Below are 16,326 nucleotides of genomic sequence, written 5' to 3'. Positions count from 1 at the left end.
ATATCCCTCGAAATTTTATGATTATGTAAAATTACATTAATACCCCTTATCCAATAATTTATTTATTTTTTCGCTATTTCCTTGAAAACTATATTAATATAATTATTTATTTTGTTATAAATATTTCATTCAACATTATTAACTTTATTAATTCTATTATATAACAATATTAAATTTATTTTAAGTAGAATTTATTTTATTATTATAGTACAATAAAAATTAATGATAGAATTTTTTTTTGATTATTTTTATTTTTAAAAAACTTCTTTTATTATGTGAAAAAGTAATCTTTGTTTTATTAGATAAGTTCTTTTCGATCATTAAGATTTTTATTAACTATTACTGAAATAATAAAATAAAAGTAATTAATATATATGATCGTTCACTCTTATTTATTTATTTTACTCCTTCATGACCGTGTTATTAAAATAATAGTTAATTAACATAGTAGAAGAGTAAAATATTTTACTGTTTGTGTAAAAAATACTACTAATATATTTTGGAATGCAATTGTACTAATAATGGATATAAACTCTGTACTTTCTGAAATTAATTTATACTCCATCCCTTGTATTTATTATATCTATCTTTTTATTTTCATTAGTTCCACTTATTTTATTTTTTTTTTAAAAATATATATTTTAATTTATTTTTTATTTTGATTAGACTAATTAATTATTTAATCTTAATTTATAGTTATTTATATTATATCATAATTATTTTTACTAATATATTCTTAATTATTTACCTAATTATAACACTTTTAAATTTTCATGTTTACAATAAAAGAGATATAATAGCGGCATGGCGCAACACACGAGCAACTAGTATATATATATATATATGTAGGCTATTTTAATTTATACTTCTTTTATTCGAATTTGTTTGGTATTAATTTTATTTTAAAATTTCCACAATTTTTTATTTAATATTTGTTTTTTTATTATTATTAACAATACCATTTATAAAATAACTATAAGTAAAATAATAAGGGTAAAATGGTAAAATAATTATCGAAATTATATTCTCTTCGTCCTAGATATGGATCTATTAATGTAGTTACAAGAATTTAAGTAAATTATAATTAGTAAGTAATTAAGAAATATATTAGTAAAAATAATTATTATATACTAAAAATAATTATAGATTAAGATTAAATAACCAAATAGTTTAATGAAGCTTAAAAAAAATTTAAAAATTTAAATTTTAAAATATAATTAAAGTGTATAATTAATTTTTCAAAAAAAAAAAGGATAAATTATGTGGAGAGGCGAAAATAAAAAATATGAACAAATTATGTAGAATAGAGAGAGTATTACCTAAAATAAAAAATGGTTGGAACAAAAACTAGTAATTATTTTGGTATGGAAATAGCAGCAGTATTTTGTTGTTAACTCAATAAATTTTAGGTATATATATTTATTAAGACAAATTTAAAAATAAATAAAAACAAGAGCAAAATAGTAAAATAATTTTTTTTTTTAAAAAAAAAAAAATAACAGAATTATATCACCTAAAAAATGGTTGGAATAAGTAATTATTTTGTTATGGCTTCAGTAGCTAACTAGTATTTGGTTGTCAACTCAATAAATTTCATTTAATTTGTATTAAATAATAAAGATTTAGTTATAACTTTAATTAAACTCTTGGGATAGGTGCTGAACATATGAAAATACTGTAGGTAGCATATAATTATACGTAGGCTAAACTGTTTTATTGGTCCCGTAACTAGACATTTTTATCATTTTAGTTCTGTAAGTGGAGCATGTCACAAACTAGTTCTATAAGTGAAATTTTTTTCGCTATTTTAGTCCTTCGGCGTCGGAGACGCCCGCGTGGCTCGCCGGAGGTGATGTGTCCGCCAGGTGTCGCTGACCTGGCGGACACGTGGATTTATTTTTTTTTTTCACTTATGAGACTAGTTTGCGACATGCTCCACTTACGGGAGTAAAATGATAAGGGGTACTAAAAAAACACTTTACCTTTATGTGTATATGACTGATAGTTAATGACAGAACCAATTGAAAAATGTCCGGGAGCAAAAATATTGAATTTTTTTTTTTTTAAATTCATGGCACACTCGTACAAAAAAAAATGGAAAAATGTAAATATTTTAGAAATTTTTTTTAAATACTACATAAAATTTAATATATTTTATTATAAAAAAATAAAATTTAAAGACTAAAAATATAAATTAACAAATTGACAAAATTTTTATAATTTTTACATTATAAAATAAAAAAATAGAAAAAACAAATTACTAAAAAGTAAAATACATAATTTTATTATTTAAAAATACATATATTTTGGAGATTGAGGTGCCAACTGCCCCTAGTCCCTAGTAGATCCGCACTTGGTGTATAATACATGGTATATAAAGTAATATTTTATGTATGTAATGTAAATTTATATTTAGTGGAATGTCCGATATATAATATATATATATATATATATATTATTGTGCTATTCATAAGGTGTTGATTATATTTAATTAACATTGTAACATTAAATGTGTCATTTAAATAGTGATTATTTATGATGTTTTATGTTTAAAAAATAATTAATTCGTTAATTTAATAAATTTATATTTTATCTTTTGCGTCATTGTATTTCACATTGAAAATATTTTTATATTTGTATATATATTTTTATAAATGTCATTCTATTAGTATTATAATACAATAACAAAAATATTTTTACATTTTTTTTTTAATTTGTATTATATTTTGATATAATAATTAATATTTAAAAATTATTACACAGAAAAATAAATATAAACTTTCAAAGTGGATTGAAAGAATATATTTTTATAAAAAATTATAAATTTTTATAGTAAAAATAATCCGAAAAAATATTCAAATTAAACTATGCCATCATTTCATATTTGATTGTTCAAATAAAACGAGAGGAACTAGGGGTATGTTTCTTTAGAGCGGTTTGGGGAATTTTGGTTTGAGTTTGGTTTTTATTTGAATTTTGGGATGAGTTTGAAAATCTTGTTGTTTCTTTTGTATTTGGGTTTGTTTGGAATTTTAGGAGTTTTGATGGATATTGATTTGATGGATAATGAATAAAATAATATAAATGTGTATTAAATTTAATAAATAAAAATTATATTGTATGATTTGATTATAAATTTATATTATACCCAAAATATATATTTAAATTTTTATTTATTGGTATTATAAAAAATTTTATTATCTACAAAATAATATATATATTGTATATATTTTTTTACCCTATAATTATTATAAATATTAAATAAATATAAATTTTGAAAAAAAAATAAAAATCAAATAAAATAATACAAATGACAACTTTTGCTGCCATTTTGCAGCCAATGTGGGTGATGGGGGAGCTGGCCGGGTTTGGGAGAAAATACTGTCTAACAACATTATCATTTTCCTATTTTGTAACTGTACAATCTATTTATTATTCTTTTCAACTTCAGTATATTACACAAATATTATTACTTTTATATTACATAATGCTAATAAGGGTATTTTTGTTTTTTTTTACTACTATCCAATATAATACTAATATTAAAAAATTTATGTTTAAAAATTTTTCCTAATAATTTTTTGACTTTTTAATTTTTATATAAAATATTGTATTTATTATTATTATTCTTTTAAGAATCGTAATTTAAAAATTGTATTAAAAAAACAAAACGTAAGTAACCAATAAACATTTTGTTTGTGTTAAAGATTTCAACTTCAATGTTGGCGACAATATTTTATCTAATTTTTACTATTTATAGATTTTATTTATTATGTGTATAATATTTTATACTCTTAAATTAAATTACTTTTTAATATATTTTACTTATAAAGAATGTAAATATTTAAAATATAATATTAAAATAAAAAGATAAAATATAAGTATTTATGTTATTTTATTTATATATTATTCTTTTTTTTCTTTTAAAATGTACTATATGAATTTTATAATAAATTAAAATACAATAGTATTTTATTAGTTATTAGAAATATGTAAAAAGATTTATCATTTTTGTCATATTTTGTTATTAGTGTACGACAATTTTTATTAAAAAAAAAATACTTTAAAATAAGATTGACGAAAATAGTAAAACAAATACTTTGAAAAGGGGGAGTATATATTTTTTAAAAACATTTATGGAAATTTATATCACTGCAAAATTGTCAGATGAATAAACATGTGTTTGCTTAGGATTTTAGTTTGAAATAATATTTTTTGATATAAAATATGGAGAATTGTATAAGTAGTAATATAAAAATAATAAATATATAGTCGTTGATGGTAAAATTTCAACAAAAAAAAATTGAAAATATATTTTGAAAACTTGGGACTCTAAATTCTCAAGTTAAAAGGAAAAAGAAGCGAAAACGATAACTGAAAAATAAAATAACGATCTCAATGATATTTTTTTGTAATTTTGTCATTGAAGATGTCATTCTCTATCATTATCGAGGCTGTTTATATACGTATCAAACCAAACCTTCCGAAATCGCTTTCATGTCGGTTACCCTTAAAACTACTTCCACGTCAGTAATCGTAAAAAAATTGCTTCAACGTCGGTAACCGTCAGAAACCGCTTCCACGTCGGTTGACTTTGAACCGTCCGAACTTGTTTTCTCGTCGGTTATCAATCTGAACCGTCTGAACTCTCTTTCTGGTCGGTTATCGATCTATACCGTCCGAACTCATTTTTTCTTCGATTACCGATCTGAACCGTATGAACTCGCTTTCTCGTCGGTTATCGATTTATTCCGTCCAAACTCGATTCTTAGTCGATAACTTTTGTAACCAACCGATCAACTGATCCGTGAACATTTATTATTCGACCGACCTAACCCTAACAACCATCTTTTATTATTCGATCGGCTGACCCTAACAACCATTCAACCGAATGACTAGAAACCACCTCATCCATGCATCCTTCCTGAATCCAAATTCAAATCTTATTTTTTATTTTTTTGTTTTGAACAGTAATACACTTTTTTTTGGAAATGCATTAGAAATTTTGTTTACAATACTAATTAAATAAAATAAGAAAATTATTCTAAAAATATAAGTAGATGTGTTTTACAAAACTCGTGCATTCCACCTGTAAGTATTAATGCAGTTCATTAATACGTGCAATAAACAACGGCCGAAAGGGCCCTTTGATTCCGCAATAGTCGGCTGCTTTTTGTTTCCAATCATAACAAATAGTACTCTCTTTCCTGCCTAACTCATTCTATTTTTATGTGCTCATTTGATCGGATACCAGAATTAATAAAAATGAGTAATAATTATTATTTTTTATAATAAAAAAATAATTAAAAATATAATAATTTTTTACTTAACGAAAATAATTTTTGATGACAAAAAAAGAATAAATTTGAATGACCGAAAGAAGGAGTATTATTTTCTATCTCACACTTTAAATTATTTTTTTAAAATAAAATAATTATACATTAACGTTCAAAATATTTTTAATTTTTTTTATCTAATTTATAAATAAAATTGTCAAATTTAACATTTGTAATTTTTTTTTACTGTAAAAAGGTAATTATTTTTATTAAAATTTATATCCAATCATATAAAAATAAATTTTGATGAGTGAGGAAATATAATTTTATAGTTAAATATCCACATTACGTTGAAATTTCGTTGCACTGCTAGTTGTAAAATAGTTAATATTCTAAAAATTTTGAATTTAAATAATTATATTTATAATATAATTAAAAATAAATATTTAATTTGATAATTTTTGTTTATTTTTTTAAATAAATAATAAAATTTGATAAAAAATTAAAATAAATTTTTTTTAAAATTATTATTCCATTATTTAAAATGTAGGTTAATGGATTAATCAAAAGACGAAAAGAATAGAAGCAAAGGTGAGTGATGTGTCAAGTGACCCCAGAAGACGCTGCTGCTTACGGAAACCACAGAATTTCTAGAAACAAATCTGCCATGGATGGATGGATCTTCCCCGTCTCTCAAGTCTGACCTCGTTTTGTCTTGATCGTTTTTTTACTTATTGAGTACTGTTCTTGAGTAGGCACTCAATCTCTCGGGAGATTGAAACTGATTCGAAGTGATAAGTACTCTCTTTAATTGTCGTCAGTGGTGTCTCCAGGTAAGTTTCTTCTCGATTTCTATGCCAATTTATATTGGGTTATATATGCGGTTTTCTATTGCAGTATTGATTGATTTTGATTGGGAGAACTTGAAACTTGAATGATTACTGTGTTTATCCGTTTGTCATCTTTGTTCGGTTTTGACTTTGATTTGTATTTTGTGTTTCGATTTGAGCTTAGTGAACAGAGCTGTTGATTGTAGATGGTGTTATTCAGTGCGGTAATTGTTGAATAATTCCAGAAGTTACAGCGTTGGTTTGAAGCATTGGATGGAATAAATTAAGTAAATTTGATATGATTGATGAAGGTTATGATTTCCTTGTGGTGCTTTTGTTGAAGAAATAAATATGTGGAAATTGAGTGGGGAGAATGAAAATCATTGATTATTAGTGTTTGTAACTACTGTGGATTTGAAAATTGGATTATTTAAAATTGGAAAGAAATTGGGAATAACTTGTTTGATTAATTCTTAATATCTATTAGTTACACACATCTATGGAAGGAACATCTTTCATTTATACCTCTTAATGCAAATCGGTTGGTTGGTATTTCATGTTGTAAAGAATTGTAATATAAAATGTGTGGGAGTCTAGAGCGGCTAATTATATGATATGGAGGAATATTAACATCTGCTACCAATTCGAAAGTCTGGTGTTTTTTTAGTTATATCTTTCCTCTTCAGAGAGTGCTTTGATTTGTTGTTAGTTTTATATTTTATGGTAAAAATTGAATCTAGTGGAGAGCTTTTGTGGATTCACTCAGCAAATAAGAAAGAAAAACAAACAAGGATGAAACAGGATAATAATGGCAGAACCAAAATTTGCCAAGGCTGACCAAGAATTCTAGTGGAACTAATCGAAAAGAGTCCAACAGTTCAAAACAAAAAGAACCACTAACATAGAGATGATCAACCACCATAACCTGAATTTTACTCAAGTATCAACCCAACAAGCATAGAAAGCTCACAATGACGAAGTGAAGAAGAAGGTAATTGCTATTTATACCAGGTTAGAATTTCTCTATTAGGTTGTTTTTGTCGTTCCCCATTTCATCTGAAGGTTGGGAAAGTGATTCAAGTATATACTAGTGACATTGGCTGCATATATTCTTGCACTAGTGCATCGTTGGCATTAGTTGACTAATTCGCTAAAAGAAAATTCACCTAAAATAGACTCTGCTGAAAAGGAAGTCTGTTGAAATTGGTTTCCTCATAAAAACTGAAAACTTACTAAAGGAAGAGATTTGCTAGGTGTTCTCATATAAATCTTATTCACACTGCTCCACTTGAGCTATGGATTACTATTCTAGCCCAGTTTCACACTCATCTTGCCTCGGCCTCAACAGTGCATGTTATAATGCATTGAATCATGTAAGCTACATAATCTTGAAGTTGCTTTGCTCTGGCTCGAAGCTAATGGGTTTAACTTGGGGTAGACTTCAGTATATAAAATGATCATGACATGCCAATCTTTTCTTTCCATTTAAAGGTAATTGTCAAATTGGAAACTGGTCTTAATTCACTAAGACAACCACTCACTCCCTTGAAACACTAATCATGTTAATCACCTACATCAAACAAACTTAAATTTGTGACATTAAAGGTGCTAGGTATGCACAACATACTCACCTGATAAAACAAGTTTGCTGGTGTTAATTAATTTTTGATTCATTCTAACTCTTTAAATGGTCTATCTTCTCTAGGCAATAGCTTGGAACAATGTTGTATATGAAATCTTTCTCTCTTAAGATATAACCAGCAACCACTCCTTGTCTTCCAGTTGACAAAGAACTCACTGTCGCCACAGCCTTTATTGGGGCATCTTTTGTGTTGGCTTGGCTATATTGGTGTGAAACATATGCAATTTCTTGACCCTTTAAGCTTGGTTCCTGCCACTAAAATTGAGATTCTTACTGCTAAGCAATGGATTGAGATTAGAGGTGTCCGTGTTTGAAACCAACCATACAATAGAATGAAGGAGGAGAGAGTTGATGAATCTATGCTAAGTTGTAAGCAAACTCTACATGAGACAATAATGTCAAGTTTTCAATTTGTTTTAGCATTAGCTAGAATAATGACTAATGAGTGTGTGTTTGCATGACAGAGCATTATCAACAATGTTTTCCTTCACCCTCTTATACTTAATAATAAATGGCAAGATATCGGTCAAGGTTACCCATCTCGCATGCCTTTTGTTCTGTTTGTTTTGGCCCTTAAAGTGTTTTAGAGATCCACCAAAGATTCTCATGAGAGCATCTTAATGCACTTTTGCAATCAGTAACTCTCATAAGGATCGTTACGAAATACACTACGGGTGTGTTTGTTTGTAAGATTTTTGAAAAATTTTACTATTCATTAAATTTTTTCTCCCCAAAAACATCAAATCAAACACCTATTTTTTATTTTTTATATTATACTATAAATTAATTTTCCATTTAAAACATCACATCAACACCTATTTATATCATATCATACTACTATTACAATTAAAATTTTTACTATTCAAATCCCAAATCAAAATCCAAATCTCCAAACAAACACACCCTACGTTTATAAAGCAAATTATTCATTTTCATGAAACATTCAGGTTTGTTTACTTATACATACATATATATATATATACTTTAATATTATATTTAGTTTTTGTACTTTTTGGTTTTGATGTTTTTTAAGTAAAATAGTGATTGGATGTGATGCTCTTGGAGGGAAATTAAGAAATTGAATCATGAAAATAGGTAGATAAAACACAATTAGACAAAACCTCACTTTGTCCATGCTTTTCACAAAGCACATATCTTAAAGAATTCTATGTTTGTTTTATTATTGCAAATCCTGTTATTTTAGCATTAGCCAACGTAAGAAGCGTGCTTTGCATTTCTGAGCATCATCAACAATGTTTCCTTCCCCTTTTCATAGTCACTAATAGACGGAAATGTATATGTATGTGTCTGTACATATATATATATATATGGAATTCATTGTGCTTGCCTTTTGTTCAGTTGATGTTGGCCCTTCAAGTGTTTTAGAGGTCACAAATCCTGTAGGCCTTATATAAAGTTGCCACTTCTCCCATGCTTTCACTACAGTGTATAGCTCCTTATCGCAAGTAGGATAATTCTCAGTTTACTTAACCTCAGTCTATTTTCCTCCCTATATGTGTATCCTTGGGTTGTAATCTAGCCCATCTCCTATTATATATGTGTATATATATATATATATATATAGTATTTTACTTTCCAAATGCAGAGGAGAATTTAAGATTGCATGCCCAACGTTTCCATTGAAACAGTTAATTGGTCTTGGATTTTGTTAGTGTAACAATAAGCAGATTTTATCAGCTTCAACTGTGTTTCATTGTGTCGTTATTGCTGGGGAATTAGTATCCTGGACCTGAATGGGTCTATTAGACTGGGTCTGGGTACTCAGGTACTAAATTAAATTTTTACCATGACAACAGAATGGATGCAAGCAGTGTACATGGTGAACCTTCTGCATTGGTTGTCTCATCTTCAGTGGATGATGACGATTCAGCGTCTGCTGTCCAAGATACTATTGGAGAATCAAATGTGTCTCAGATACTTGAGGTTGCAGGCCATGAAGCTGGAGATTCAGGAAAGAACCTTGCAGTGCCCGATGTCTCTCAAGAGGCAACTGTTGCAGTGCAGGATAATGAAGAAATACCAAAAAGCCATATAGGCCTCTCCGAATCCATTCCATCAGGTACATCAGAGGCAAACTTTGCATCTGCATCCGCTGTCGTTGATACATCTGAAAAAGCAACCCAACTGGATGATGCAGTTGCATCACCCACAGATTCAGACACAAAAAAACAACTGAAAGAACAAACTGAAACAAATTTGAAGCCATCTCCTGCCAAAGTTGCAGCGAGTTCTAATGGGAGCAATAAGTACACGGACCAAGTTCTTAGCAATGTTGAGTTTAACAGAGGCTTAATAGACACAACAGCCCCTTTTGAGTCTGTGAAGGCTGCAGTGTCGATGTTTGGGGGCATTGTTGACTGGAAAGCCCATCGCATGCAAATTGTGGAGGTAAAATCTGTTCTTGAGATCTTACTTTATATAAATACTTCGATATTTGTATGCGTTGCTGCATTTGTCATAAGTGTAATTTCTGATGTGAATGATATTATCATAACACTGTGTATGTGTTTGTTTGCATCCACACAGAGACGAAAAGTGATAGAACATGAACTTGAGAAAGCTCAGAAAGAGATACCATTGTACAAGAAACAGTCTGAGGATGCTGAGGAGGCAAAGGTAAAAGTTCTGCAAGAGCTAGACAGTACCAAGAGACTTGTAGAAGAGTTAAAGCTTAATCTGGAAAGAGTGCAACAGGAAGAGTTACAAGCAAAACAGGATTCTGAACTTGCAAATCTCCGAGTGAAAGAGATGGAGCAAGGGATTGCGGATGAAGCTAGCATTGCAGCCAAACAACAGCTTGAGGTTGCCCGAACGAGGCATATAGCTGCTGTTTCAGAACTTCAAACTGTCAAAGCTGAATTGGAACAACTCAAGAAAGACTATGCTGTGTTGTTGGCTGAGAGAGATGCGGCCGTTAAAAAAGCAGAAGAAGCTGTGTCTATATCAAAGGAATTTGAGAAGTCCGTAGAGGATTTGACCATCGAGCTTATTTCTACCAAAGAATCCTTGGAAAATGCACACGCTGCACATCTTGAGGCAGAAGATCACAGAATTGGAGCAGTAATGGCAAGAGAACAGGATGTGCTCAACTGGGAGAAGGATTTGAAGGAGGCAGAGGAGGAACTCAAGAAAGCAACAGAACAGCTATCAGCATCAAAGGATCTGAAATTAAAATTGGACACGGCAACTGGTTTACTGCAAGATTTGAAAGATGAACTGACGGCATACATGGAATCGAAATTGGAGCAAGAGACAGGGGAAGGTAAGTTGCACAATGACGACCTCGAAGAAACTGATAAAAAATCTCGAGGGGAGATTGAAGCGGCTCTTTTAGCAGCAACGAAGGAACTCGAAGAGATAAATCTCAATATTAAGAAAACAAACGACGAAGTTAACATCTTGAAGGTGGCTGCCACATCGCTGAAGTCAGAACTCGAAAATGAAAAGGCTGAACTTGCTTCCATTCAGCAGCGGGAAGGAATGGCTTCGATTGCAGTTGCATCCCTTGAAGCTGAGTTGAAAAGGACAAAGTCAGAAATTGCTGTTGTTCAGATAAGGGAGAAAGAAGAAAGAGAGAAGATGGTAGAGCTTCCAAAAAACCTGCAAGAGGCAGCACAAGAAGCTGATAAGTCAAAGGAACTTGCAGAGACCGCTAGAGATGAGCTTAGGAATGCTAAACAACAACTGGAACACACAAAGGCAGTTGCCAGTACAGTCGAGAGTAAGCTGCGTGCAGCACAAAAAGAGATAGAAGCTGCGAAGGCTTCAGAGGAATTGGCGCTCGCTGCTATAAATGCATTATTGGATAGTGACTCTGCCCAAAGGAACACGGGTGAGGATTCACCTACCGGCGTAACACTTTCTTTGGAAGAATATTATGAGCTTAGCAAACAGGCCCATGAAGCTGAAGAGCAGGCAAACAGTCGGGTCGTTGCTGCTCTCTCTCAAATTGAGGTTGCAAAGGAGTCTGAAATGAAGAGCTTGAATAAGCTGGAGGAAGCCAACCGTGAGATGGCTGAAACTAAGGACGCCTTAGAAGCTGCATTGCAAAAGTCCGAGAAAGCAAAAGAAGGAAAATTGAGCATTGAACAGGAATTGAGAAAATGGAGAGCTGATCATGAACAAAGACGAAAAGCTGGTGAATCTGTTCTTGCAAATAGAAGTCCAAAACAAAGTTTTGAGGAGGTAATGGAAACCAGGAACTTTATCAGCACACCCAATTCATTGGTTTTTCAACAAACACCAAGTCCAAACACATATGCAAGCACCACAGAAACGGATACATCCCCAGAAGCCAGGGTTACCAAGAAAAAGAAGAGACAACTCTTCCTGAAGATCTTCATGTTCCTCAAGAAAAAGAAGTCGCGTGCATACAACTGATATCCACGTGTTCATATAGTAAGCTATCTTTCATCAATTTTATATTCCCCGAAACAAGTTTCCAGAAAATTTCTTGATTCTGCTATCTCTTTATGCGAATTGTCTGCAGTCATACAAGAGCATTGATTTGTTTACACAATAGTTTGATTTGTCCAAACCAAGTCATATATTGATTTGTTTATAGTGCTTAAATTGGCATGGCGTGCAAGATCAATAAATACCTCTATAGAGTAGGTGTGTCTTTAGAAACTCGCATTATATTTGTATTATATCTTTACATACATTTTAAGTTCCAGTTTTCATATTTTTATACAATGTTTTTATCTTAAGCTATGTAATATAATTGCATTCCCTATTTTCCATGTCACATATATGTCGAAAGATAGACTAGTTGGAACCTCCTTGTGATTTAAATCAATACAATGAACAAATTATTTGCAGTATATCTACTCTTTTGCTCGACACAGAGAAAAAGAATTGGAATGATGTGACTTAGACGAAATTTTTCTGAATGCTTAAGAAGTCTATCCAGAAAGTGTCTGAATGATTGTTTTGTGCCAAGGATTAGAGAGGTGCTCTATAAGATTGTCAATGGGACCGACATGAGTAATATAAGCTTGTATGAATATGCCCAGCATAGCCACCATTGCTAACCTTCCATTTTTAATCTCCTTGAGCTTCAATTCATGAGCATTCTTTATGTCCTTTGCCAGGCCAAGAGGATTAAGCAGTGGTCCTCCAGGATACCTATAGATTACCAGAATAACTCGAATTTTAGTTTCTTGTTCATCAAAACCCGAGTAGATCATTGTATTGTAGATAGGAATTAGGGTAGCAGAAAGAGGTCCTCTTATCATGGTGCACCTATTTAGAGTGTTTTTTAATTCTGTGTGTTTGTTGTAACTAATAAAACTTGTATACATATAGATGCAGAGTACTACCCTGGTTCCAGCCCTTCGAGGGCGACTTCTATGCCGAAAAACGATCCCTCTTTGGCTTGAGATCCTGGATTCTTGAAATCCATGTATCTTTTGGTTTCAACAAAACTGCAAGGAGAACATAACCATGTATAAATGTTTCTGTAACTTCACTGATCTGTTTGGTCAAGTTTCAGGTCAAGACATGAGATCATTAGCTCTTCACTACCCCATCAGCAGTAGTTGAACGATGAACAACGTCTGCGTGCTAGCAAAACCAAATTTGGTGGCTCCAGCTTCATACCAGACAGGCAAATTGCTTATTCCCGTCACACGTAGAAGCTGCAATCATAAAAGATAAAAACAGGTTTCATGACAGGGAGGTAAAAAGATTGCAATGCCTTCAAATTCACTAACATCTGTTACAAGAATTCCAGCTACTCCAGCCATGGCGAACCGGGAATGAACTAGCTCTGCCTGAACGTACCACTTCAAGCTTTCCGGATCCTCCCCAAGCCCCAGAGGATCAAATCCAAAATCTCCAGGAAGCCTGCAAGAACGATTCAACAATCAGGCAGAAAAGAGGCAAGGCAATCCAACAAAGTGGTTTACTCACGTTCCATCAAGATAAGGCGGAGGGTCAAGTCCAGGAAGCCATGTTTGGCGATCCTGCGCTTGAACTACAACGGTACGACAGTTCCTTTTAACAATCCAGTTAGTAGTATTCCTGCCAATGCCATAGCCTGTTTTATAACATGTGATCTTTCTTGCAGGGAAAGCAGAATGTGCCAAACTATGTAAGCATCTTCCCACTGCAATTTCCATCTTTTTTACAGGTTTGGTTTCCTCTCATCACATCACATTGCATTACATTCTTGGCAAGATAAGGTCCACAATGAGGGGTTACTTGATAGCATGGTCCCACTTATCCTTTTTCTTACTTACCTGTCTCTTTTTGCAGCACTAGATTTTACAGAAGATGGCTAAGACTATGGCTTGTGGAACTTACACTGTACAACAGCTCGAGGTATGTTCGTATGAAGAAGATAGAAAACTTTCAATCTGCTCATTGAAAATTAATCCGACTAAATTCCTTAAAAAATTATTCTCAAAATTCAAATTTTGCCTAATGAGCTACCAAAATATTGCATATAATTAAAAATGCTACCGCATATTTTTTTCTACAATTTTTGCTTATTTAACTTGTTTTAAAAACATTTCAAACAAAAAGTATACAATCGTATAAACCATGAAGAAATAAGTTACTATTGAGCTCTCTCTTAGCATGCTTGAGGTTGAATGTTGTATAGTATTTAGGGTCCATCGTAGTTAGTATTTGTTTCAATTTTAAACCATAAAATAGCAATGACCTTTTGTGCTTGTTCTAAGATGGTTCAGCCCACCCAAGTCCAATCCAAATTGAATAGATATATTTTGCCCAAAAAAGTACACCTTGTTTGGATTGCCAAGGAGGAGATTTATCTAGAGACATTATAAATAAATAAAATTAGTAGTACCTTTTTTTTTTTTTTTTTTTTTTTCTTTTGGTTGAATTTGAAAAAAAATATATTTGACTTTGATATTAAAATAATATTTAATGGTATATTTTGTGAGGATTTTTTTATTTTTTATTTTTTTTCTTCGAAGAACATAGTATACAAATAATGAAGTATAGGAAAGCTTGACAAAAGAAATACAAATATCACATGTTCTAAATCCCTTTATTTTAATTTTTTTAACTCCACTTTATGCTTAATAAATGTTTGATTAATCTTCCTTATTACTCACCCCATAACGGCCCTGTTTAATTCTTTAATTCTATATATATATATATATATATTACTCCCTCCGTTTTTGGCACGATATTTAAAAAATAATAGTATTTTAATTATAATGAGTAGTTAAAAGTAGTGTAATGATATTTTTGTCTTTACTTTTTGATATAAAAGTAATGATGTGATGTAAAGTAAGGGTATTTGTGGAAAAAGTAAGGTATTTAATTGAAATGTTTACTTTGTAATTGGACGTCCAAAAATAAAAATGTGTATACTTTCTAGTTGGACGGAGGAAGTATAAATTTTATTAGTGCTCTTCTACGACTAATTCAAAAATTATATTCTCTCTTGTCCAAAAAAAATATGGTCACATAAGTTGGACACAAATGTTAACTAATATAATATTATTTTGATTGATTAATTAGCCAACCTTCTCCAAATGTCATCAACTATTTTTCGACAAAATTATGAACTTTTATCTTCAATGCTCAGGGTAGATAGAGATTTTAAAAAATTTAAAATTTCAAAAATAGTAAAAAATTTAGTATTTGATGTGATATTTTGTAAAGAAAAATATATATTTTTTAGTTAAATAGTGTCAAAATTCCAAAATGTTTGTATAATTGATTTTATTTTGCCAAATCCAACGCTATTATTGTATAAAGTTAAAAAGAAAAAACCATATTAGGACCACGCAAGCAGCTCTTGTATATTGGTCGGTATTACAGACAAACAAAACTATTCATACACCATATCTATATTGGTCGTGGAACTTTAATATAAAAAAATATTGTAGTTTCGTAAGGGATGGCCTGATGGTGTAGGAGTTGGATTCGTGACCGTGAGGTCATAAGTTGACATCAAAGTTTACCTAGTGCGCAGTTGCAGATTTGTGTTTGTTTTTTTGTCGGAAAACGCATAATCCAAATAGTAGAAACTTGAGGTATGTTTAGTACAGGGAATTAGTAGCAGAGAAATGAAAATGTTTACATTTTTTTATTTGTTTGAGTCAGAGAAATGGAAGTTGAGAAATAAATCATTTTTATTTCTCTATTTTTATTTCTCTCCTATATTGAGAGAGAATTGATATTTCAGTATATATATTTTTATTTTTTATTATTCTTTTTTGTACTATTTATTTTTTATAATTATTTATATTATATTATTTCAGTTTTACAAAAATTATTTGAAATTTATCATTCAAGTATTTAATTTTTTAGGATTTTTTTAAAAGAAATTACACTAAAATATGATTTTACAAAACTTCGTATATAATTTATAATTTTTTGTTTTAAAAAAAATCATCATAAATATTTTTTCACGATTCTCACTTGCTAAAACTCTCTTTTATTATATTAATCATTTATTCTTGTCCGATCCATTTATTTTTTCCACATTTCTCAACTGAAATCTCTATTCTACCGAACACGCCCTAGGGTTTTTTTTTTTGGTGTAAAGAAACACACAATTTTAAGTAATAATTAA

At 30.3% G+C, this 16,326-nt stretch overlaps 2 protein-coding genes across 5 annotated transcripts; one reads left to right on the top strand and one right to left on the bottom strand.

Annotated features, from left to right (window-relative positions):
• Nucleotides 1–5,856: 5,856 nt before the first annotated feature.
• LOC127257013 (protein WEAK CHLOROPLAST MOVEMENT UNDER BLUE LIGHT 1-like) lies at nucleotides 5,857–12,149 on the top strand. Of its 3 annotated transcripts, XM_051283272.1 has the most exons (4): nucleotides 5,857–6,109; nucleotides 9,566–9,828; nucleotides 9,907–10,157; nucleotides 10,296–12,149. In XM_051283272.1, exons 2-4 carry the CDS (start codon nucleotides 9,567–9,569, stop codon nucleotides 12,147–12,149), a joined length of 2,367 nt encoding a protein of 788 aa, XP_051139229.1. In that variant the 5' UTR covers nucleotides 5,857–6,109; nucleotide 9,566. The 3 variants fall into 3 exon arrangements, with proteins under 3 accessions (XP_051139229.1, XP_051139227.1, XP_051139228.1); XM_051283270.1 differs by having other exon boundaries at nucleotides 9,566–10,157; XM_051283271.1 differs by lacking the exon at nucleotides 5,857–6,109 and adding an exon at nucleotides 6,869–7,097 and having other exon boundaries at nucleotides 9,566–10,157.
• On the bottom strand, nucleotides 11,973–13,929 carry LOC127257014 (photosystem I chlorophyll a/b-binding protein 5, chloroplastic). Of its 2 annotated transcripts, XM_051283274.1 has the most exons (6): nucleotides 13,683–13,929; nucleotides 13,484–13,616; nucleotides 13,296–13,408; nucleotides 13,091–13,195; nucleotides 12,804–12,896; nucleotides 11,973–12,252 (listed from the first exon to the last, which is right to left on the bottom strand). In XM_051283274.1, exons 1-6 carry the CDS (start codon nucleotides 13,889–13,891, stop codon nucleotides 12,240–12,242), a joined length of 666 nt encoding a protein of 221 aa, XP_051139231.1. In that variant the 5' UTR covers nucleotides 13,892–13,929; the 3' UTR covers nucleotides 11,973–12,239. The 2 variants fall into 2 exon arrangements, with proteins under 2 accessions (XP_051139231.1, XP_051139230.1); XM_051283273.1 differs by lacking the exon at nucleotides 11,973–12,252 and having other exon boundaries at nucleotides 12,523–12,896.
• Nucleotides 13,930–16,326: the final 2,397 nt, after the last annotated feature.

The sequence above is a fragment of the Andrographis paniculata genome, unplaced genomic scaffold (genome assembly GCF_009805555.1).
Source record: "Andrographis paniculata isolate CXL003 unplaced genomic scaffold, ASM980555v1 Contig57END, whole genome shotgun sequence".
NCBI classification, from domain to species: domain Eukaryota; kingdom Viridiplantae; phylum Streptophyta; class Magnoliopsida; order Lamiales; family Acanthaceae; genus Andrographis; species Andrographis paniculata.
This window is presented reverse-complemented; position numbering and strand designations above follow the sequence as displayed.